The 24924-nt window shown below is 37.4% G+C and overlaps 1 protein-coding gene across 2 annotated transcripts in view; it reads right to left on the bottom strand.

The window, feature by feature from the left end:
- Window positions 1-24924, bottom strand: part of BRINP3 (BMP/retinoic acid inducible neural specific 3) — a 223331-nt gene that overhangs the window by 17365 nt on the left and 181042 nt on the right. For both annotated transcript variants that reach the window (XM_054833452.1, XM_054833453.1), the window contains exon 7: window positions 21793-22015. In XM_054833452.1, coding sequence (XP_054689427.1) covers window positions 21793-22015 — 223 coding nt within the window. The remainder of the gene's footprint in view (window positions 1-21792; window positions 22016-24924) is intronic.

Raw genomic sequence — 24924 nt, 5'->3', positions numbered from 1 at the left:
AGCAAACTCTATGTGATATAAGGAGCGCAAATTAATGTTAGCCTTATATCTGGCAGGAGTTTTACAATCACCGCCACTTATTGCAATATAGTTCTGTCAAACATTATTATTATCCGAATGCTTATTACTCTCTTAATCTATTTAATTTACCTCATTATGGACTTGCTCCAAAAAAAAATGATGGTGTCAGTAAAAAGGACCTTTTTAGCTTCAGAGCATTCATGATCAACCACTTACATAGTCCTAATATTTTTAATACCAAACTGTAACCCTGTGAGAAACCACGTGCCGGCTGGAAGCTGCACCTCAATGATATAATTTTAAAAATGTTTAAGAAGAATATCACCTGTCCTTGCAAACAGTAGCATTTTGCAAATCATTCTTATTTATTCAAATATAACTTGACTGAATTCTTTTAATACTATCTAGCAGTTTCCACTGGCTGTTTTTAGTTTCCAAGGAAACAACGTCAATTAATATTTTTCACATAGGACTGAATTGCTGCATAGACTACCTGTCCACATATGGATACTTGAACTCTTAAATGAAATATCTACACCCTTAGCTCCAGAAATAAAGGATTTGTTGGGAACTATAGGACCATTTAATTTCCCAGGATCAAATAATTGAGGTGGGTGAGAAAACTTGAAACTCGAAGTGCCATGGCATAATCTCTAATGCATCCTACTATATCCCGCAGGTTGAGGATCGCAACAATTTCCCAACTTCTGTATGAAGAAGATATTAGGGTAAAAGTACCCATTACAAATAGAAGAGGAAAGGGTTATTCATCTCAGTCGCTGTGGGAGAAAGCCTTGTTTGCTTGCCAAGGGGGTTATTGCTTTTGGTACATACTGATCTGCAGTTTGATTGATTCTTTCTACTGACATTACTTAAAATTTCCTACTGAAGTTGAGCATGGCTGTCAAGGAGGATGTTTTATAGATCCTTTAGAGTTTGAACTGGTTAATATAGTTTATATTTTAGTCTTTTACAATGTGCACCATGAATAAATGACTATGATTTTAGCCGACTTGTATTCAGCTAAAGCATGTAAAACACAAACCCACTAGAACGAGTTTAAAAGCAACATCTGTAACGCCAAGACATCATCTCCCACCCCCAAATCAAGGTACTTATCCTTCAGGTAATCCTGAAGTCAAGTATTGTTCTCAAGTACATGAACAGAAGGCAGAAAGCAGTATGACTGAGTTCTGACAGGGTGCCTCGGGTAGCTAATTCGCGTGCCCTTTGCTGAAGCACGAAGCACGACTTAGAGTCAGGGAACTCCAGTTTAGGAACAGAGCCACTGGACTTTAGACAAAATGGAATCAAGGTGAAGAACAGATGCACAAAAACCCAAAATCCCTCTGCAGAAGTCTAGCTTAAGCAGCGTTGCATCAAAAAGAAAAATCATCTTTTCTCAACTCTCACGCTCTTCTGCTGAAAATTACCATTTTGTAATGTTGGAAAACAGTTTTTTATTTTCTTCTTGACTACTTTTTAATTTCTGTTTGTTTTTCATTTATGTAAGATTCCTTTGGAGTACAGAGTTACAATATCTTATATAAACACAGTGCTAATTATGAACACTTCACACATAACATCCTCTAAATGTCAGTGGGACGTTAATGATTATCAAGACGGTCCACAACCTTTTTTTTCTAGGAAAATTTGGCAAATATTGAGGAAAATATATCACTTACATTGTGCTGAGAAAGACCTTATTCTAGTTCTAGACCCAGAGCAGTTATGGAATAGCTTTCTTATTTGGGGAAAGGTGGAAGCAGTGTGTTGTGCTCACATCAGATAGAGGGAGATGAATAAAACATTATTTTTTCCTTCTTTTGCCCATGACTAGTTCAGATATTGGACATAGCTGCAATTCTTTTTCTCCTTGAGCAGAGATCTTTCTCAGAAATGATTGATGGATAAGACTTTTTGGCCCCGTAGTATACTCTACCAAGGACAAAGAGACCCAAAGCTACTTCTAAGGGTCATATGAAGTCATATCACAGTGAACTCAGAACTATCACTGCATTACATCTTTCATCCCCTTTCCTCATCAAATACCAACCTTAAAGCAAAACAGCAACAATAACAGCCGTTAAAAAAAAAACAAAACCCAAAACAAACAACAAACCACCCAAACCAACCAACCAAAAAACACGCCCAACCCAAAAAACACAAGAAAATAAAACATCCAAAGTTTAGAAGTGCAAACATTTGGGGTGGCCCCTAAGCCTAGAATGTATTGTATGATTCCACTGGGAGTCATCTTTTATTTATTTTTCTTTTCCTGCAACCAGTTCTTCATTCATTTGCACTGAAAATAGCTCATGAATTTCCCTTATCTCACTCTGTTTTATAGAGAATTTCAGACCATTCTAGTCTGCATTGAGCCATGTTGAATATATTAGTCATCTGTATAATAAGTTTTGAGAACCTTTGATACAACAGTGATTGAGCTCAGCCGTGGAAATAGGCAGCTTCTCTACTCAGAATCCACGACAATGTAAGTGATTTGTGAAGATGATGTTTCAGACACTACTCGTGATTCTCCTGTTTTGCTACTAGAGTTGTGTAGGCTCTGAGCAGTGAATCTAATTTAGTGCATGAGCAGCACCTGTTGTGTTCAGCATGACAATAACTTGCAAATACTTTTTTAGATGAGCATGCATACTACATTTACAGGCTCAGGAAGCCCTTTCCAATTAAAAACAGATTGTCCTTAATAGAATCTATAAATGTGAACTAGAGTATCTGTTCTATTTTCTTTTGCAAGTTTTTTTCCTTTGTAACAAGTTTACCCCAACTGTTTTCTTCTTTATTGTCCTGATAAGACAGCAAATTCCATTTCCTGCCATCTGTTGCTAAATTTGCAATTTTCCACAAGATCACTAGGTATATAGAGTAATTTTTTTTCTGTTTGTTACTTTAGAGAACTTACTATAGATAAAGTGACTGATCCGGTTTTGACTTGGCAAACACTACCCTGATGGTCTGATTAAAAAAAAAAAAAAAAAAAAAATTATTCTGCTCCTACATCATCTACATTGTGAGGGGATTTGTTGGTTAGAAAAAAAAATTATTCCCAATTTCATCTGTGTCTTCAAACTTACAGTCTATTTCTTTTGAGATGTTATAATTTCTAAAGCTTGGTTTTTATTCAACTTAAAAGTGGTCTATTGCATTTCCTATTAATTGCTTATGCATCTGGTTTTGATGGACCATTCCTTTAAATATCCAAGAATCTGTAGAGATAAACATAATTTTGCTGCAGCACTGTTATAGTCAGTATGTACCCAAGTGTAGGTATGTTTTCCGTTTCTGTTTTCTTTTATTCCTAAATCTCCACACAAATGCTTGTCAAACTTAGACCTCCTTGATGCTCTTTGGATGCTGAAAAAGATCATATGAAAATCTGTCCATGTGGATGGTACTGATAATTAAGAGATCTCAAAGGAAAAGCAGAAGCAGTGAATAGATGTTCTGCTTCATAAATAATTCAAAGTCGAGGGAGTTTTAGGAAGAAAATCATGGTCATATAAGAACATAGAGAGGTTCTCAAAGATGCATGCACAAATCTAAATTGGACATGGGATACTTATTAAGAAAAGATCCTCATAGTTTTGTTTCTGGTGCTGGGACTTCCGATAACCTCATTGCCATTTAAGTTTTCTCATTTGGGACTCCAAAAGAACCAGTCTCATTTGTTTTGTTTTCATATTGCATGTTTTCCACTTGCATTCTGAAGAAAACAAAGCTTACTTAGCACTATTTTCTATCAGTCCTGTCTACCATTCCTTCATTATTTCTGTCCACAAGTTTTGGAAGTGTTTTGTTTTACAAAATTTGACAAAGTGGCAGAAATATCCAAAACATTGTTCCTCCATGTTTTAGGAAAACAAGAAGATAACCCAAAGGATGGAGATCCTATTCAATTGCAGTGCAAGCCCAGATATTCCATGAATTCACATGGGAATTGAACAATGAGAGGCTAATTTATAGGGAAACAGGGCTTACTAGTTACTTACAGAACTATTTTCTTTTTGAATCATCTTTTTTTCAGGCAACAACTGCTTAAAAAATATGATTCCTGAAGAAGAAAAAAAAAAAAAAGGAACAGTCTGATAGATGCCTGATGTATTTTAAATTGCCTTTTTGTAAAAGTCACAGCTTTAACAGATCTTCTATGAACACTGAAGTCAGTCAAAAGCTGAAACCAGTCTCTCTGAAGTCATTAAGATATATCACCTTTCTCCCGGGTTAACGTGTTTATGACAAATGAAAAATGACCACAGGAAAACACTACTTACTGCTCATGTCAGTAGCCTGCTTGTTCTTCCATACAGTGTAACCAACATTTGGTATATTCAGAAACCCACCGGTACCGTGCACATCTATTTGTCGCAGGGTGCCAGGGTGACAGTCACACTCACAACTACAGTCAATACGCAAAGCTGAACCATTTCAAGGGGCACAGTCTTTGAGGATATCCTTGTTTTCCTAGTCATAGACGGTTCTCTAAAGCAGCATGTCAGGGTTTGAGCAACTGAAGTGAAAACTATTATTTAGACATATTTTTAAAAGCATAAACAACAAGACTAGTTTTGAACCGTAGAACAAAATTTCTTCATATGTGTTTACATTATTTATCATGAAGATGGTTTTGCTAAGCTTTGTATAATTGCATTATTCCTACTTGTTGTCAGGCAAAGTGCTATGTTACCTATTACTCTTCATTTCCTTCTGAACTGCTGAAATATTTCTTATAAAACTTAAGTTTCTCCTGGCAGGATCTATCCTTGTAAGAAACTGAGGAACACAAAAGTGACGCTGCAGTAATATGTTGAAAATACTAACTGTCTTCAGTGTTTAGCTTTAGTTTAAGTACACAGTCATTGCCTCACAAAGGTATACAATACCGTATGCTTACAAATAAATATCTGAACAAAGTTAATTTTCTATAGAAAATTACAGGTTTTAAAATATATTTAACATTTGCTCTTATTCATTTGCTGAAAGCTTAATGTATCCATGAAAAATTAAAAATTATTACAGGAAAGTAGTATCTGAGCTTATGTCAATAGGTGTTTGGTCTTTAAGCTACATACTGAAGAACATAGAGTTTAGAAATGTGCATTTAATTAGTATTATTCTTCTATTAAAAAGGAAAAAAAGAAGACATGAAATCCTAAATTTTAATTTATTTATTGTTAATTTTATTTGTACCTGTATCTGTTTGATACCTGCCAGAATGAGACCAAGTTGTTCTGTAGATCAATATGATTGATACTGCAGAAATCAAACTGAATCTTTTTCACTATGGATACCAATAAAATTAATCAAAATAAAGTGTTAATATTTCATAAATGTTAAACTTATACAGTCTTACATATAACAGAAAAAAAGGAATGGGAGAGAGCCTAAGCAATAAGAAATTTCTCTTCTTGTGGCTCAACTGGTCATAAATAATAACATCTTTGTAAAAAAGGCTATTAATCAAGGAAAATTTCACTTGTTATAAAAAGTATTTTAATTTGGATAGTCATTATAAAGGAGAACTTTTTCTCTTATGTCGTGAGATCAGTGGGTATCTTCCAGCTGACGCCAGCAGCCCATTAAGTGAACTGCCTTTCTGAGCGAGATTTCACATGACACATAGCAGCAACTCTAATTCCAGCTGAGTTTCAGCAGAATGTAGATGGTTGCAAATTTTTGTCTTGTAATTAGTGGGCAATAATAACTGTAAGTCAAGTACTCTTTTTATTCAGAGTTGTTATTACACCCTGACCTCTCTAACGCTGTTCAGGTTATTCACGTGCTTGTGCACAGGTCCCACCATGGATGCTGCTGCCAGTACCACAGACACTCTGGGGCATCTCTTCAGGCTCGGGCATGACGCTGAAAGAATACGTGCTTGAGCCTTGAAAGCACATAGTCACTTTCTTCACGCTGTAGTCATGGCTTTGCGGCTGATCCCTTCACTGTGAAGTGCAGGAACAATGGTGATGCTGGGGCTCGGAGCATCGGTGCCCAGCAGTCAGCTGCCAGCCTTGGCACACCCTTAACCTCTCCTCAGTCCACCTGGGCCACGGAAGTTAAGCAAATATTCTGTTCAGGTACTCCCTTGCTCAACCAAATCTTTACATCTCTTCCAATATTTGTATAATGACCCCAATGTCCCCTAAACACCCTTCCAGTGTTTTATACTCTTCATCCTCCTTGAAGGGTGAATTCCACAGAGGAAGACTGAGTTTCTATGCAGTATATTTCTTTTTGTAGGAACATGGGAGCTGTTAAGGCTCCAGTCATCATGTAACTATTCAGGAGTGCTATGCTACAATAATCTACTTTTATGAGAGTTTGGAAGGTGAATATAAAATAACATAATCCCCAGCTGTGCTGTTATGTGTAAAGCCATCCCATTAATCATACTCAGTTTTACTTTACAGCCTAAAAGTATGCAAAGTGTTACTGCTATTCAGGTGCCTTAATACTGGCAGTTGCACACCTTAACTGCATTTTAAAAGCTATCTTCTCAAGAAATTAAGCACTCAATCTTTTCCTTTCCTCCAGTGGAAATGTTAATTCAGCACCTTCTGATGTCAACAACATATGCAGAACAGCCCAGAAATCTGTGCAAGCAAATGAAACCTCAGAAGTATACCAGCTTCTGTACCTGAATATAAAGTGTTAACCACTTTTTAAAAAAAAGTTCAATGATTCTGTTTCTTTACAGATTATCTGAACTGATTTAGCATCTGTATTTTTCCATGAGGATACTGGGCACAAATAACAGCAAGCGTTTTACCTACAGCATTGCGGGGAGAGGGGATTAGATTATCTGGAGCTCAAAAGAATGAATCCATGCTAGTCTGATATTACCAATAAAGAAATTAAAATCTTATTAATGTCTGGGGGAGCTTGCAGACATAAGAGTGCAAACAAGTAAATACTCGAAACTGCTGACTTCTTTCCTGGAGCTGATAGCATTGATGTGATGTTGGATTTGAATTGTGATCAAGCAACTGAGTTCAGATCTAAAAAGGAATATGTAATAAGGTCAGGAAGAGAGGAAACTGCTGTAACTAGTTACTACTTTTTATCTGATAGATAGAAACTCCAATTTTCCACTTACTCATCAAGGCAATACCTCAGATCAGAACCAAGGAAATGCTGTGAAATAGAGCCTTTTCTTCCAAAGCGTGGAAAGTGCTATGACTCAAAGGGATTATTCTGTGGTGTATCCTCTTAAAACAAAGCTTCTCAGAGTGCAAAAGCAGAATCCACAGGTCAGGTGGATTTTTATAAAATTCCTGGGGGTGGATTTAAGAAACCATTTATTATTTTTTTTAATGAGTTTTGTGCATTTTAACTTGTATGCACAAGGAGTTTCTATTTGCTAATTCTGAAGGGAAGTTTTACGGTTTTGTTGAAGACAGAGTTCTGCAATTGTTCTCCTTAAGTTTATTCATTAAATTTCTGTAAATGTATGAGCATGATTTTGTGCGTCTAGTGTTGTATATTTTATATCGATGATTAGGGATTATGATTTCCAAACATTGCAAGTTATTTCTACTTATGTTCAATATCAAGGCTGGACATTTAAACTAGGCTTACATAAAAATTATGTGAATTTTACACACACCGAATATTGGTTCCACTTCACTATCACCTTCACACACAGGGTGGGAAGGATATAGCAAATGCTCTTGCAAACTTCAAAGGCGAAATAGATTGAAAGAGGTTTTTTGTAAAATACATTTGCAAGTTTGGGTGAGATGTGTGATCCCATGGACTGTGAGACCTGCATTGTCATCAATTTCACAACTGCATGGCACCATTCATCCGAACTTGTCTATAGAGCTCTATTACCAGACGACTGTCTGCCATTCAGCAAAAAGAAGAAACAGGCTCTGGAATCATTATTTGCCAAGATTCACAGGTGTCTCCTGTAGAAAACTTCTTTATAAAGCTTCACTCCTCTGTGTCGGACACTAATCTCTATTCAGTACAGAGAAATTTTGCCTTTCATAGACAGAGGGTCTATTTTTATCTTTGAAGTTAATCCAACTTCAAGTTGCAGCAACACTTAGAAGCACAGATGCAGATATTCTGTATAGACTTCCTTTTAAATATTCATGGATGGAAACCTGTTTCTCTACTTCATTCAAAGCTGAGGATTCTGGCTTTTATGAACTTTTGCTCATCTCTTAATCCACAAGTAAAATGTTTCTTCTCCAACACAGTTGGCATTATATCTAAATGTGGATATACATAGATAAGTAGTCTACATATGCAGCAGATGGTCAGCAGAAGAAATAAAAAATCACTTAATGTTGAACAACCTCATACCAGTGGCAAGATTCATTAAACTGTGGACTGGACTCAGCAAGATAGAAAATGCTACTCAAGTGTTTTGCAATGTATTGAGGGCTAAATTGATGAAACAGAAAGTCTGCATGCTGTCTTGGGATTTGCTACATTGGTCTCTACTCCGAGCTTATTTAACTGAAGTTTTGTAGAGAAACATTAGGGACAACAGAGTCAGCAGCTTAGCTATCCATTTCATGGTACCTTGCTCACATCTTGGACATATTTGCCAACCATCTCATTTATATTTATACTGTATCTTAGCCATCACTCCAGGAGTTATCTAAACCAGTAGTGCTTTCTGCGGATAATACACTGATGAAGCAATCTACACAGATGGTAAGCTTTCAACTTACATTAAAAAAATCATCAGTTATTGTTCCCATTTTTTTTCCAAAATTAAGGCAACTTTGTTCAGAAATGTGTGGAATAATATATGCATAGTTTCAAGGGCATGATGCCTTTGAATTCTTCTAAGGTCAATTAAAGATTTTTTTAGGATGTCTCTTAACTATCAGCCAGAAGTTTCTTACATTCAGAAGATTAAAAACAAACAAACAAACAAACAAACCCACCTAATAAAAGTTTAAGATAATGACCCTGATTTCATATTATATTGGAAATATCACTGTTTAAAATAAGGCAGGAGAGTTTTAGGAACTATAATGAACACAGTCTAAGCAATGCTGAGAGAGATTTCTAATTGCTGTTTTTTAGAAGGGTATGCATTTTTAAAAAGTTAATTTCTTTCAAAATTTCTTTTTTAATACAAAGTATTATACGCTAATTTTAATCGACGCAACAAATCCTGACATTTACTGCACTTTTATGCAATGAGAAGTTTGAATGCATATTGTAGTCATTCCTGTCATATGGGTAGAACAGGAATTATTCATCCAAGAATCTGAATGACCAAAAATCCAGATAATCAAAGGAAAATAAAAAATAAAAACCTTTGGTTTTGGGGTTTTTGTTTTTGTTTGTTTGGTTGGTTTTTTAAACTAAAACCTGGAGAAAATAAATTTTGTTGTAGATATGACTGCAGCTTCACAATGTTTAAAAAAAACTTGACTGTAGAGATTGCATTTATTTTTATCATTTCTTGAGTTTTGAATTAATACATCCATTCATTATTGAAAAGTAAGGAAAGAAAAGGTGATTCTGGGTAGAATTCAGAGAGGGTTTTAGTGTGGTTCAGGTCATCTTCTTTCTTTAATATCTTGACAATTGAGAGAAGTCAGTCATTAAAGATAATAAACCAAAACTATGTTAGAAAATTAACAAGTGTCACCTTCTGTCTGGAGTGCGAACGATTTTTATTACTCCTCCTCCTTGCAATACAGAAGTCCTTCATTTTATACTTATCATCTGTGGTTCCATATATGGGTTTCTAGAAAACTGATAATACTATGACTGTGATAATTTCCTGACAAATTAATTGGAATTGATGCCTTCTGCAGCTGTGCTGTATCATCTGCTACTTGAGGGATTTTTTTTAATGATCTGTGGTCATCAATTTTAAACTGTACTACTGATGGTATCTCTTTAGTGTGCCTTAGAGTCCAAAAAAGCAAGCACTAGATGGGTAAACAGATTATATGTTCTGAATCAGCACTTGCCCTCCAGCCACGTGGGACACATCACGTGGAATGCCAGGGTGTGATTTCTATGTTGTTTCCTCTCATGAATTCTGACACCTCCTTGTGGAAGAAAAACCTTCCTGCCATGTCCTTCGGTGAGGTGTGGGCTGAAGCCATAGGACACAGATGTCTCAGACATTTGACTTTGTCATTGGCTGTTATGCAGTTGTAGGATATGGAGACAACTGTTTTACTCCAAGATACTGCCCAAACTGAGAATGCGGAGGAAGGAAACTTGATAGAAAGGCAATCTTGCTTTCATTTCAGATGATGCTTTAAGGCCCTGATCTCCTTCACTTGTTGATGAAATAAAACTTCATTTGCATGAAGCTTTTGTGTTTCCCGCCTAAAAAAAAAAGACTTTAAAACTGATTTTTTTAAAGAATGTTACTGATAACACAGTGCTTTGTATTCATTCTCTGGTATATTTATGGCATTTCTTCAAAATAATATAAATATCTGGAAATAACTGGGGAAAAAATGCACAAATGTATGTCTATGCCTTTTGTACAATAACATCTTATGGAAAGTCTCAATAATAAAGAATTTTTTTTTTTTTCCGGAACCATATAAAACATATGACTTAAGTTTGTACATCAATAAGGTAATGAGTTCTTCACAGACTATAAACATCCATGGCAGTTAATGATTGCATTGAAAATTAACATTTCTAATGGGCAATTTCTGTCACTCGTATTTTCTACTCTCTTGCTAAGTAGTCTGAAAGCAACTTGGTCAACGTGAATAAGGAGAGCAGAATCCACTCTTGAAATTTTTCTAATTCTATTACCCAGAGTAAGAGATGATAATCTGCTGCTTATTAAATACTTGGAGTATCTTTTGAGATACAAAAATTATCCAAGTTCTACAGAGTCATACCGGAAACAAGGTTATACCTCGCCAGATATTGCCACATACCAGACATAAGCTGAACTGAAAACTCTGGAGTTAGTTTGTGTTAGCTGGGGTCTCCGAGTGCAGCCCTTGAGCTACATTAAGTTTGTAAGAAATCTGTCAGGAATGTAAATGTTCTGACAACACGGAATATGAGGTGAATACCTCAACGATAAAGCTTTTCCCTGGGTGACATCTGTCCACACAGCACACGTCACCACCACAACTGGCGCCCTTGCTGATGCTCTCAGCCGAAAAGCCAAGGGATAAACCACTACGGCGTGTATTATTTATCAGGGACTTGCTTTCACACCCTCCGGCTGCGATCCCTCCCAGTGCACGTTGAGATGTGTTGGCAAGACAGTGCAAGCCCGGGCCTGCTACCGATCCTGTCCCTCTGGGAGCACATCAGAGGGCCGGACGCTTCCGCGCTGTCTGCCTGGCACCTCTCTGGAGTGATAAATTCATTCAGAACCTGGGGGAGGCAGGAAGGGAGAAAGACAAGGAGAGGGGGAAAACGCAGTTTCTCGCTCATGTCATATCATTGCTGTCAGTAGAGATGTTGAGTTTGCTACTTGGTATTCTTTGAGGTAGATGAACTGTACATTGTCTTTACCAATCTATATATAGCTACATGCATTAGATACCGATATTGAATTCATAATTTGAATTTTTTAATTTTCCAGAGAGCTTTTTTTTGTTTCCAAAAACTAACTACTGCTTTATATAATTTCTTTCCTACTGTTTCTGTCCATAAATTGCTTTACCCTTGAAAATATCCATAGCAATTATGTGCAAGCTGAATTCTTATCTAGCAGTTCAATTTCAGAAAAATTAAATGTCTCCTTACCCTTACCCTTCAATATGCACCTTACTCTTTCTATTCATTTATTTTGCTCTAATCAAGAGCACATAAGAAAACATAGAGAATATATTACACCAAAAAATAATGTATTTTTGGTTTATAAAAGACATAATAGACTGTAAATAAGAAAGAATGACTGACTTTGAATGATCTGAAAGCTGATACACTAGAGTTATTTATTTTTTTGTGTTGCAAATGGAAGAACAACATAGTATGAAACAGCTATATCAAACTTGGAATAAGTCTTTTCATGATCATATCTGTACGTATTGGCCAGATAAGAAACTTGTTCCTAGAACTATGTCATTCCGAAGCACTTAAGACACAATGGGATTGGTGCATTCTGCATGTGGGAGGCAAAAGATTTTTATTTTTTTTAAAGGAACGAAAGAGTAGACATGAGACAATACGAACAATTCAGATGCAGGCTTACAGTACTTTTCAAAGCATTTTTAAAAAAAGAAAGGCTTGAAAACCCACCATCTGCAGGACTGAAACTATGCAATCTTGAAATTTATCTAAAGACCAAGTTATTATACGTCTTTAGCTAAGATGACCTGAGGCACAACCCTGAAGGTTAAGTTTGGCATTTGATGTCCCCTTGGAGACCTCATCTCTCGCCTTCTGAGTGAGCTAACAGTAAATTGCATATGACTTAACACAGGTGAGAAACATAAGAGTTGCTCGTATGTGTTCATTTCTATGTCAATGCATATCTCACACTTCTTTGACTGGTTTAATTGAGAAGTTTTTCTGATTCAGAGCCTGAAAACCTCATTTTCAGCGTGCTGACAGACATAACCTGACAAGTAGAGACCTCTTTGTCAAAGTGAGGCATCAGAGCGATGAAAGGTTTTACCTGAAATATGGATATGTATGGCAATATCCCCCCATCCCCCACAAGTCCAACAACCTTCATCTTCCCTTTTATTCTGCACTCATGTCAAACCTTTCTTGTACTTTGCATTAATACCACCTTCCCACAGAGGAGACACATTTTTACTTTAAATAGCACAGACCAGAAAAGCATTTTATGTTACCGCAATTCATCCCAGCCAGAGCTGAGGCTGGGGCCCCACTGTGACATGTGCTGTACAAACACGTAGCGAGAGACAGTCTGTGTATCACTCTGAAGAGACACAATAGACAACAGAGAGCGAGGGAAATGTGATATTGTCAGCCTATTGTCAGCCCTGTTGTACTATGGTGGGCACAGACAGAGGGACTTTGGGGACTCCACGGAGGAAGCCTGATGCTGGAGACCGACTACCATTCTTTCTTTTTTTTTCTTACTTAATAACTCATAGATGATAAAAGACATACCTTTATGGTATATTTTATACTCTTCTGGGTCAGATAAACCAATGTTCAGATACTCTCTTATTATACAGGTGAAATCTGGAAGATACTGCAACTTTCTGGACTTGGGGATAGCCTGAAGCCCAGTATGCTCCAAGATCCAATATCTCACTGCTGACCTTGCCTGGCCTCCAATTGCATTTGTGGTGTACATTATCATGACGCTTGAAGGTGTGTGTGGGTGCTATCTAGAGAGGATCATGGTCATCATGTCACATGTCATGACTACCAAGACAGATGGTCATCAGGCTAGGAGCAAACAGAAGCTGCCAAGCCCAGAAATGTGTGCAAGGATCTATCCACGTCAAGTAATTATTTTAAAGTGCAGGCTTGCACGCCTTGTGAGTCACCACAGTGTTGGCTCTGATGTTGTTTCTACAAGTGATTCGTGCGGATAGGTGGTTAAGATATCTTTAAATTTGGCCTGAGGGAAGGTCCTTTGTAGCAGTTTGGTCACAGCAAAAACCGAAAGTCCAAAAGCAAGCCCCTCAGTATTGTAGATCCTCACCGGGGATTAAATGTACTGAATACTGTATCTTTATAGCTGAAATTCTGCAGCAGCTTTTTCTTAATCTGCTCTTTTCTTTTTTAATACCACATGTCTATAAAATAAAATGCTATTTTAAGCTGCTTGTGTTTTATTTTCTTCAAATTTTCAGGCTTCAGTACTTATAGAACCAATTGCATTACAAAACTTGCCTGGGGAAGAAAAAAAAAAGGAAGTTTGGACATTTGGGAAACAGCAAGGGGGTTTGGTAGGTGGAAGGGACAGAGGCAATGTGTAGTAGAATGAGTGTTAGCAGATCTGAAAAAAAATGGATACTCTAGATACTCTTTCATAAGGGAGAAGGGGAAATCGACCCGAACTTTCCATTCTCAGAACTAGACTGTATGGGGGAAATTAGTCTTCCAGAGGAATATGGGATTTCTGTTCCTATCACCCTGTTACTCTCAGAAGAGAGCCCACAAGAAAGACATGGACACTGAAGTAGTTATTCTTCTCGAGTGCAATGATTTCCTTGAGTCATCATCTGCTGTTGCATTGCTGAATACTGTCTCCTTTGAGGTGGTGTCTGAATATATAGCAGTATGATATGATATATGGGCAATACATGGAATGAAGTCGCATCTCCCATGCCAATGTTTTGTCCTTTTAAAGTATGGACTGTTTGCCAGTGTGGCAGTACTCCAATAGTCGGTAGTGATGCAATAATCACATTTTAGTATTGCAAGACTCAGAACAAGGTGTAATACAATATCCTGAAATATTAAATTAACATCATATCATATCATACTATAATGGTATAACTGTTTTCATGTCAGATGATTCCTGCTGAGATTATTTTCATTTTTTTAACGGTTTACATCATGTGACAAAATGTAAAATATGATTGCTAAAGCACTACTATCAGGGTACGGCTGTACTGCTGAGTAGCCCATACTTTAAAAGCACAAAACATTGGCATGAGAGACGTGACTTCATTCCACATCTTGCACGTATGGTATTTCCAGAGCATGGAAGCTCTGTGATGTTAATATAACCTGTCTACTAGTTTCACAGCACTTTATGGTATCATGAAATTACTTCATTCTAATGTTGCTCTCCATCAAAAAAGTCAAAAGTGGAGTTGTGGGGAGGCTGGAAACATTTTCATGTTTAGCATGTGATCAAGAACAGCCTCTGTGAGTATGTAACGAAATGCTGCATCATTAGAAAACCAAATCTCCTTGAGAGAAAACATATTACAAGGACAGATGCTAAGAGCAGTCTGCCCCTACGTATATGCAGCTATTAAAATATGTGTGAAAACACGCATATACACAAGAGTTTATCTTAGCTTGTGATTGTTATCAGACCTATTATTTGCAGGCCTGTATATCATATTTTTATGTCTGTCACGTTGGTTTTAAATAACTCTAATCCCCAATCCAATTAAAGGTATCACCTCAAAGCGGATCATTTTATTTCCTTTGAGAAAAGATGCAGACTTATTATTCAGTTTAGGAAAGCAACCACTGCCAAACTGACCTTCATTTTATCTCACATACTTTCATCTTATCACCTTCCTTTTCTATGGTGTGCAACTTTCAGATGTGCACCTGGTGTGTTAGATCAAATCAAAGTTTCCACTGGAGAGACATTCCTTTACATTGAAACTTGCAAATCCATTTTTAACTCCCACATGCAACATCTTAATTGAAGCAGATCAAACAATTTTCTGGCATTTTTTATAATACAAAATGATGTGCAATCTAAGTACATTTTTCTTTGTTCTTTCTTGGAACAATTTTTGTTTAGAAATATCTCTATGATATGTTGTACTCTATTAAGAGGAGAAGACGCTCTAAAATCAGACAGAATATTGCTGTTTAGCACCTCTTGTTTGGAAGCATCATATACATTAGACCCAGTCCTTTCAGCTGAGCTTTTGTTGTCTTACACGGTTTTTCCATAACACCATTTTCATCTAGACTCGCTGTTCACCTTCATTCTAGCAGTCTGCTAAGTGACGTATAATTATATTTTTTCACTTATATCCAATGCCACAAATGTGCTTTGAAAAGAAAACTCTCTGTGTGAGGTACTGTGAAGCTTCCCTGTATTGAACTTTGTGGCTTCTTTGGTGGAAGATTTTTATCCCTCAGTAACTTTGTGCCCATGAATCAATTATAGCAAAGGTACCTAAAGTAGCTGATAACCAACTTTGGGATGTAAGGAACTAATCCTTTGTAACATCCTGAGGCCATGGGATTAACCTACACTATCTTTTTTGTGTGTGTTTCATTCTGAAGCATTCTGCAAAAAACAGGTTTCAAGGCCTCAGTATTCTGGTGGACTGTGCTACAGATAGTATAAAAAAGTCAGATATCTAAAACCTTTCTTTCTGTATATGGACTGAAGAGAAGACTAAGACACACGTCCCGCCTCTGAAGAGTTTTTGCAGTATTCAGGCCCTGTTGTGCTCCTAGGGTATGTGAATTTTTTGCTCTGTGAAATTCAAAAAGAAGAGAAAAATGAGAAAATGCAAATTCTTGACTCTTCCTTCTTTTATAGCTGCCTGTGGTGCATTCTGTGGGAAATTCCAGAACAAATTCTGGTTTTGAAAACCAGAATTCTTTCTGCAACTCTTCTGTTTGATGCAGCTATTCGCTGCCTCTGGTAACGAACTCCTTTTAAGGCTGCATTAGCTTCAGAGTACATTTCTTAAAAAAAAATCCTTTATGAAGATAAGGACATGCTTCAAACATAAGGCTGCCGAGAATGGCTTTCATTTCAGAAATAACGATTTTTAAATGTTAATTAAAAATTTTTTTTAAAAGTTATTAAGTAGTTTTGTCTATATTTGCCTTCAGCTTGCGTTACCAGAATAAGATCCTTTAAAAAACTGGTGAGATTTTTTTGTATAACCAACATCTTCACTGTAAATTATATGGTAATGTTCAGCATCCAGTCTTTTCAAAAATTCAAATACTGACATTTTATTCAAGATCACATGTTTTTCTCTGCAAGTGTTGTTCCTTGGTCTTTTAAAATTAAAATTCTTATTTCCTTCAGTTGCTCATAATCTTCAGTTGCAGTTTGTTGCAGCAGATTCCCATTTTGTTATTATGCCAAGGAAGACGTAATTTTTTCCACTGCCTTATTGTTCTATTTACATTACATTTCTCCTTTTAATATTTTTGTTTATGTCTTTATTAAATCACAAATTGTGCTGCTTATATTTGGCCTCAAGTGATGTATTTTCATTACAAAGTGATTTAAACTGCATACAAATAAGGTCCGTACGTATAGCAATATACTGTAATGAGTGCATTCACTCAAATGGATAACATTAGCCAAAGAACCAATTTGAATGACACAGAAAAGAACAAAATCAAGGGCTAAACTGGCACTTCTGAAGGAAGAAATGAAAGCTTTTCCCTGCCTTCAATGTCTTTCAGTAGTGCTCGGATATTAAATCCAATCACAGGATATCATTGATATTCTTATTGAAAAATGTTTGGGAAGGTGAAGATTCTCCTCTGCCAGCACAGTTTCTATTTCTTTTATGCTCTTAAGCATAGATATTCCAGTTTCCTCATTTTGGTTCCATAATTTGGGTGGACGTACGTGGCTGCTTACACTCAGCTCTGGTTCACATCAGGTGTTTAACTGACAGCAATTCATGGGTAGGATCAGGTCTTTTGTTCCTGGGATTTTCAGCTTCTCAGCATATAGTCATTATGTTTGAAAAGAAATCTTACTGTTAGATTAGCCAAAACAGAAACAAATCATTTTTCCCTCCGCATAACACAGTGACAAATGTATAACCACAACTTTGCTTGCTGCTTTACTTCTTCCCATTGCTCTATGTGAGCTACAGCATCCTGTGTGGACATCCCTATTGAGTAAAATTGATATTTCTTTATTCCCTCCACTTATTTTATCTTTGAAAAATGAGAAGATTCAACCCAAAGGTGACATTAACATGAGATTATGCATGCACAGATCTCATCTTTCAGTGCAGGTGTGAGTCACAATGCGCAGCCTAAGCCGTGAGGAGCCCTGCCCTTCGCTGCCTGTAGCAGGGCATCGCTTTCTCATCTTGTTTGAGAAAGGTGCTGCTGGAATCGAGACCTTGGACTAACTTAATGACGGTGTCAGTCCTTTTCTCAGGGTAGATAGACTAGACCACAGATACCCATATGTAAACCGCTTCCGAAGATTAACGATTGTTCTTTATACCTCATGGTCCTAATACAGAAATGTGCATGATGAGCTGAGGGCACACATGGTTTTATACCTCACGTTGATTCCTGCAAAGCAAAATGTATTGTGCCACTAGCGGTGTTTCCACAACCTTCCTGTGTAAAAACTGCAGCAAGAGCTGGCCATCTAGTGGAACAACAATTGCTGCATGTGGTGGACTCTGGCCAAGCAAATACAATGAATGAGCACATGACACTGCAAGTTTTTAAGGCTGATGTGTCAATGTAATGAGAACATATTAGGAATAATAACCTGAGCTTTCTGAAGCAGCAGAGCCTCAAATTCATGGAGGCAGTAGCTCACCTGGTAGCATTATTCCACAGAACATCAAGTTTCTTTTCCAGAGTGCATTATTTTTAATCTTGGATTTTTCTTTGTCTCTTGAAATTGAATGTTTTATCATTCCATCCCTACATACAATGTGGGAAAAGATTATCTACATAGCAATTTCTGTGCTCCTTGTTGGCTTTGAGTTTTCAGTTGGTGTTTTTCTTTGAACTCAGACAACCAGTACACTGATTCCAGAAAGTATATGGATTAATTCAGGTGAACTTTAAGTTACACTCAGCAGTACCATGACAGTTTCTAATGGAAATCTATGGACTTTTGATGTATCTTGGCATGATTTGACTTTCAGGAAAAGGAACAATGGTCTGTTTCATGTTAATGAAAGAAAGCTTAAAATCTGGGAAGAACATCTGGAACTTGAAAAGATTTGCAATGAACAGAATAAAATAAAAATAGTAATCCCATCTTCAGTGTACACCAAAGTGCTGTAGTAAATAAGACATTGTTCTAATCGCTAGCGTAGACTGAAAGAAAACTATTTATACATTATTCTAGCTGAAGAATATAAACTGTGTTTAAAAAGGGGACACAGGAACGCACTTTCTTTAACTTGCAAGTTAATTGACTCTTTTCTACTACGAACAATGACTCTAGGAGAGGATTCAATGGTATTTTGGTTCAAGGATTAGAAAATTAAAATTAAATGCAATTTACTCTTATGATTATTAAGTGGCTTGGCTCGTCAGGAAATATGGGAAAAGTTGCAAGCAATTCTGTCTAACTGATTAATTGAATCCCATTTAAAAAAAATCAAGCAAGAATTTGTTTCATGTTCAGTAACAAAATTTTGAGGCCAGAGAAAAGAGACAGGTATTTTCAGTAATGAATTATAACCTTGACCGTATGTAGGAGCTCCTTCAAGTGTGACGAAATGATTTCTGGCAGACTACATAGATAAATCCCTATAAAACTCAGTCTCATAGAAAGTTTTCATGAATTATATTAAACTTTTAGGACATACCTCCCAGCCTCATCAAAGACAAGACCAGCTCTCATTTTCAATATATTCCTTTAAAACTCCTTTGTATGTATCTTCTACTGACTTGTGAAATACAGTGTAAAATTAAACATTAGCACAGTTACTTCATTTTTGCTCACTGCCAGCATCATGACCTTTATTAAAAACTGAAGCATTATCTCTTTAATCTGCATCCAAAAAGGCGAGACCCATAAAATACAATTTAAAAAACCTATTTATATCTACATTAACTATCTAATTTCTCTTTCCATAATAAAATTCACCCTAAATTATCAATAGCAGAGCCCAAACACTAGTCTGAAGGAGTTGTTTGGAAAGCCTTTGGAAAGGATTACATTTTGTTCCAATTCCCCCTTCTTGTTTCTTTGGAGCCAAGAATATCATTGGCACATGAAAAATGTGGGTTTTCTTTTATTTCTGTCTTCTCTTAAACACAAGAAATTTTAGTGCTTGGGTTTGGTTCTGTTATTTCACTCACTTTCTGCTAAATGTCTTTTTTTACAGCCTGAGCAATAATTCACATTTCTCCATTGCATTACCTGCTATTCATTTGCGTGCTTACCTGTTAGCAGTTCTGTATTGAAAAATTCAGTACCTTGTTTGGATTAGATATACTCTCTTCACAAGAAGTGCCTGAATACTGTTCTGTCAATACCTGTGTTTTCTTTCTGCTCATTATCCATCTCTTCACCACTGATATTCCTTTATCCATTCTTGTATCTTGGTCTATCAGATTTTTTTTCTTAACAAGGTTTGGAAATTAAACCATTTTCTTTTGACCTTTTCCCCTCACTTCTCAGTTTAAAGCTCTTCTTATCAGCCATAAAAGCCTTGATGTCAGAAGGCAATTTTCCCAGATAGTCAGATGGAATCCAGTCTTTGAAAATGCTCTCTTTTAGCAGATGCATCCCACTGGCTAAGTATTCCCAAACCTGCCTTTAGCACTGATCTTTGAGTCATCTATTGATCATCATTATGTCATCATATGTCCAATCTCCCTCTGTACTGACTAAAAAAAAATTTAAGGCAGTCACTAAAATGGGAGGTAATTATCTTAAAAGTAAGTTATGATATTCCTAAGTTAGAGATGCATTGCAAAATCCAAATGTTATGAAAGTTTAGTACAACTCCCTGAAAACAGGCAAACTCATTTCTAGTAAAATATATTATTAACAAAAGAACTGTGAACTCACAAGTTCTGCATTTGAAAAAAAATAAATATCCTTCATATATAAAAAGGAGTGTTTTGATCAATCATTTCAATTGATCTTTGCTTCTTATATCTTAGTTCATCTGTACTTTATCATTGCCATTACCGATGGCAACCAAATATTACCCCAAAACCCTGTAGTGGTTATTTTGGAAGACCTGATTATTTTAAATTTTGGGAGGGGAAAAAAAAAAGTGAGGTTGGATTCTATTTCTTGTGTTTTAAAAAGCTCTGGTTTCCTGCTGAAGTCTTTCATGTTGAATCATCTCTTTGTCAGAATGCTCATTGAGGTCGTGCCCAAGAAACACAGGAGATGATGTCGAACTAGTGCAGTAACTGTATAATCCTTCTTCGTGGAATGTTTTCTAATCATGAAATGATCCCACAAGTGGAAAATACATTTTTGTTTCAAACAGCAGATCACAAAGCAAAGCACAATATGCAGAAAAGGGGGGCATGAGAGCCATAATGGCCATCTCCTCCTGAAAGAAAAGGCAGAAGGGCTAGCTAAGTGCCACCAAGAGGCAAACAGGAATTGATGGACCCTTAGCTTGCAATAGGAGAGCTGAAAGCAGGGGGGAGTAAAGTACCCCTGGCAGTTCTGGAACACTGAACCTAAACTAGATTTCTATAAATTTGACAGAGATTTGTGCTAAATGCAGGAGTCACTGGACCAGGCCCACAATGCTTGTGCTCAGAACAATAATGTCCTTAAAAGCTCGTTCATTTCAGATTCACTCTAGTGTCATTCCACTAATTTCAATAAAGCAATTTTCAATCAGCAATAAAGTATAACCACTTTATGTTAATATAGATTCGACTAGCTAGCTTTCAGGATCTCTCTGTTTCTAGGAAGGTCTAAAACACTTCCATTTTCTTTCCTTAGGCATCCTTTCAAACCTAATTCATATCTGACAAATGAGACAAGAAATCAATAGTATGTAGTATATACTGTATAATGACCTGGAAAGTTCTTAAAATAGCTGTGCTTGCTTCAGAATAGGTATTCAGTATTCGGTATACAATTATTTGGCACTGTTACACTTGGCCAAGTTCCACCGAAAATACGGTTCTGTAAAACAGAGGCAGACCAAATGGGATGAATCTGTGCGCTCACGTTATTTTTAAGTTGCTTCGCATAACACACAGTCATCTACAAATCAGGTTTTACTTTGACCTTTCCCATCATATTTAGGAAAACACGAATGGTGCAATATTGAAAGCTGGGACTGTTCAACGCCGACAAATATAAAGATTGTATACTGTGCGTGTATAATATGCTGCACACATCCCCACATCTATGCCCTCCAGGAGATTTTAGTGCAAGACAGCAGTTTGAGTTTCTCAGGTTTTCATAGGCTTTCTTACCTCTGCCTCGGCATGCGGATGAGTGGTTGTTTATGGCATCTCTTACTAAGGCCAAAAAGCTTGTGAACAGTTTTCTGTGCCTTGAGGAAGAGTTGTTTCATGCTGTTTTCTAGTTGCTCATAGCGGCGTTGAAAATTAGAATCCATTGTCCACAAATGCATTACAGTAGATGTGTTCAGGAAATAATTGATGGGCAGCCTTTTCATAAATAATTTGAATTCATCTGAAAAAAAATAAATTAATAAGCTTTAATTATGTAGTTATGGGTATTGTTGCAGCAAAAATTAACTTCTAATTTGTTTTTTCTTAACTAATTTTTTCAAACTTGAATTTTTCCAATTTTAGAATTGAACATTTTAACTCTTTCGAAGTAGAAAGGTAACTACATTTTTAGTGGTAACATTAGAATAAAGCCAGCAAAAGTCAATATTTATATTTTCATTAAATTGATGTTAAAAGGAAATACAAGCACTGTCATTATTTATCAACATGGAGACTATAAATACTAAATAAAAATCAGTGTTTCTTACCTTCAAATCTAGGATCTGAAAGTAAATACACATTTAAATATCAATGTATATTCACTCATTTGGTGGAGACAGGAAACTGTCTTAAAAGGAGTATATTCCAATATTTAGGAAATGCAAGTAAATATGATTTTACAGGCCAGCTCTCTTTTAGACATGTTATTTCACCTGAGACAAGCCACTAAGGGTCAGACTTTCAAAACTATTTAGAATTGAAATGGAGCCTTTCAAAGCATTTTACGGTACTTTGACACTTCAAAAATGTCTCCCATAACTTCCTTTTGACTCACGTCCCCATCTCCTAAGTGATAAAAATGACTTCTTAAATCACAGGATCACTGTTATTGTGAGCATCCTGTGCTTTGTCGTTTGTTCTGGTAGCTCAGTCCACATGAGATACATGGACTGAATCTTATTAACTGCATTTTATTAATCGGTGAGTCTATTTTCATAAGTAGGATAATTTACAAGTTGATTTATAAGTTTTGAACCTAAATAAACCTCCATTGAAGAGAGCTCTAATTACTGGGGAAAAAATGAGAAAATGAGTACCACACTTGAATGCACATGTTTATCCTTTTTCTTTCTTATTTCCATATATCAGAATGTTTTCCTGTCTGCCCTCCTGCCTGCTGCTATCCTCCCACCCTTCACAATCCATTTTTTTCTTTCAGCTTGTTCCTGCAGTAAAGTCACTTATCCCACTGTTTGGCTTTCACCCTGCCAGATGCTCCTTTTGGGTAGTCTACACTTCAGCAGACTATGTTAATGCAATGGTCCAGATGACTGAAGTAGCCTCCTGCTTAAAACTGGAGTTAATCATAATATTTAATGTTGTTATAATTTTAGGTTGCTCGTGGGAGAGGGTTGATTGGGGAAAATGCTCACACGAAAGAATACTCCATTACCATCGTTGTTTGCAAGTCTTTTGGTTTTAGCTTTAGTTTCATTTTAGCTTTTTTAACAACATTTTTATACAAAAAGGGGAAAAATATTTTCTTTTTTATGGACAGAGAGCAAAGATCTTTTCAGAATGAGCCAGAGTGACCTCATCCACATCCTGAGGGGCACGGGGCCATGATGAAATAGAACAGCCATATTTTGACATAGTATTTTCTGTGATGGATTAAGATTCATCAGAAGATAAGAGGCATTGAAAGGTTTTCTGGAAGGTAAAAAATGAAATGCAAGGGGCAAAGATGATGATTCTCTATTTAATAAAATGGTTTTAATAATTCATCTGGGACCTCCTTGGCAATGTGTTACTCATTTTCTCCTCATGCCTTCCTCTTTGGGTATTAGTTGTCCACTATTGTCCCCCTGAGGACAGCACTGATGCTCCTCTGCTGTCTCTGCCTACTAATTAAGGCACTGAGAAAAGGAACTGTTTCTTTGTTTTTTCAAGTATTTGGAGCCTCTTATCCTTTGCTTTTTCCCTTCCCTAATTTTGTCTGAGAAGTTGATTCTTTTCCTCTGTCCAAAAAAAGTAAGTATCTGTTCCTGGGTGTCCTCATTTTGGCTGAGACAGTGTGTTGGGTTTGCGTAGCAAGGTTTTGGTAGTGGGGGGGGGCTACAGGGGTGGCTTCTGTGAGAAGCTGCTAGAAGCTTCCCCTGTGTCTGATAGAGCCAATGCCAGCCGGCTCTAAGACGGGCCCGCCGCTGGCCAAGGCCAAGCCAATCAGCGCCTCTGTGATAACATAGTTAAGAAGAAAAAAAACAGTTAGAGAGAGCTTTTGCAGCCGGAGAGAGGAGTGAGAAGATGTGAGAAACTCTGCAGACACCAAGGTCAGTGCAGAAGGAGGGGCAGGAGGTGCTCCAGGCGCCGGAGCAGAGATCCCCCTGCAGCCCGTGGTGAAGGCCATGGTGAAGCAGGCTGTCCCCCTGCAGCCCATGGAGGAAGGATGAGGGGGTGTAGAGATTCCACCTGCAGCCCGTGGAGGACCCCACTCTGGAGCAGGTGGAGGCACCTGAAGGAGGCTGTGGCCCGTGGGAAGCCCATGCTGGAGCAAGTTCCAGGCCGGACCGGTGGACCCGTGAAGAGGGGAGCCCACGCCAGGGCAGGTTTGCTGGCAGGACTTGTGACCCCGTGGGGGACCCCACGCTGGAGCAGTTTGCTCCTGAAGGTCTGCACCCCGTGGGAGGGACTCCTCCATGCTGGAGCAGGGGAACGATGAGAGGAGTCCTCCCCCTGAGGATGAAGAAGCGGCAGAAACACCGTGAGATGAACTGACCATAACCCCCATTCCCCGTCCCCCTGTGCCGTTGAGGGGGGGAAGGTTGAAGCCGGGAGTGAAGTTGAGCCCGGGAAGATGGGAGGGGTGGGGGGAGGTGTTTTAAGAGTTGATTTTATTTTCTCATTCCTCTACTGTTTTGCCTAGTAATAAATTAGATGAATTCCCTAAGTTCGGTCTGTTTTGCTCGTGACGACAATTAGTGAGTGATCTCTCCCTGTCCTTATCTCGACCCACAAGCATTTCGTTGTGCCTTTTCTCCCCTGTTTAGTGAATGAGGGGAGTGAGAGAGCGGCTCTGGTGGGCACCTGGCCTCCAGCCAGGGTCAACCCACCACAGACAGTTAATTTTCTTTCTAGTAGCCTGTATAGTGC

This window comes from Grus americana, chromosome 8 (assembly GCF_028858705.1).
Source record: "Grus americana isolate bGruAme1 chromosome 8, bGruAme1.mat, whole genome shotgun sequence".
Classification (NCBI taxonomy): domain Eukaryota; kingdom Metazoa; phylum Chordata; class Aves; order Gruiformes; family Gruidae; genus Grus; species Grus americana.
This window is presented reverse-complemented; position numbering and strand designations above follow the sequence as displayed.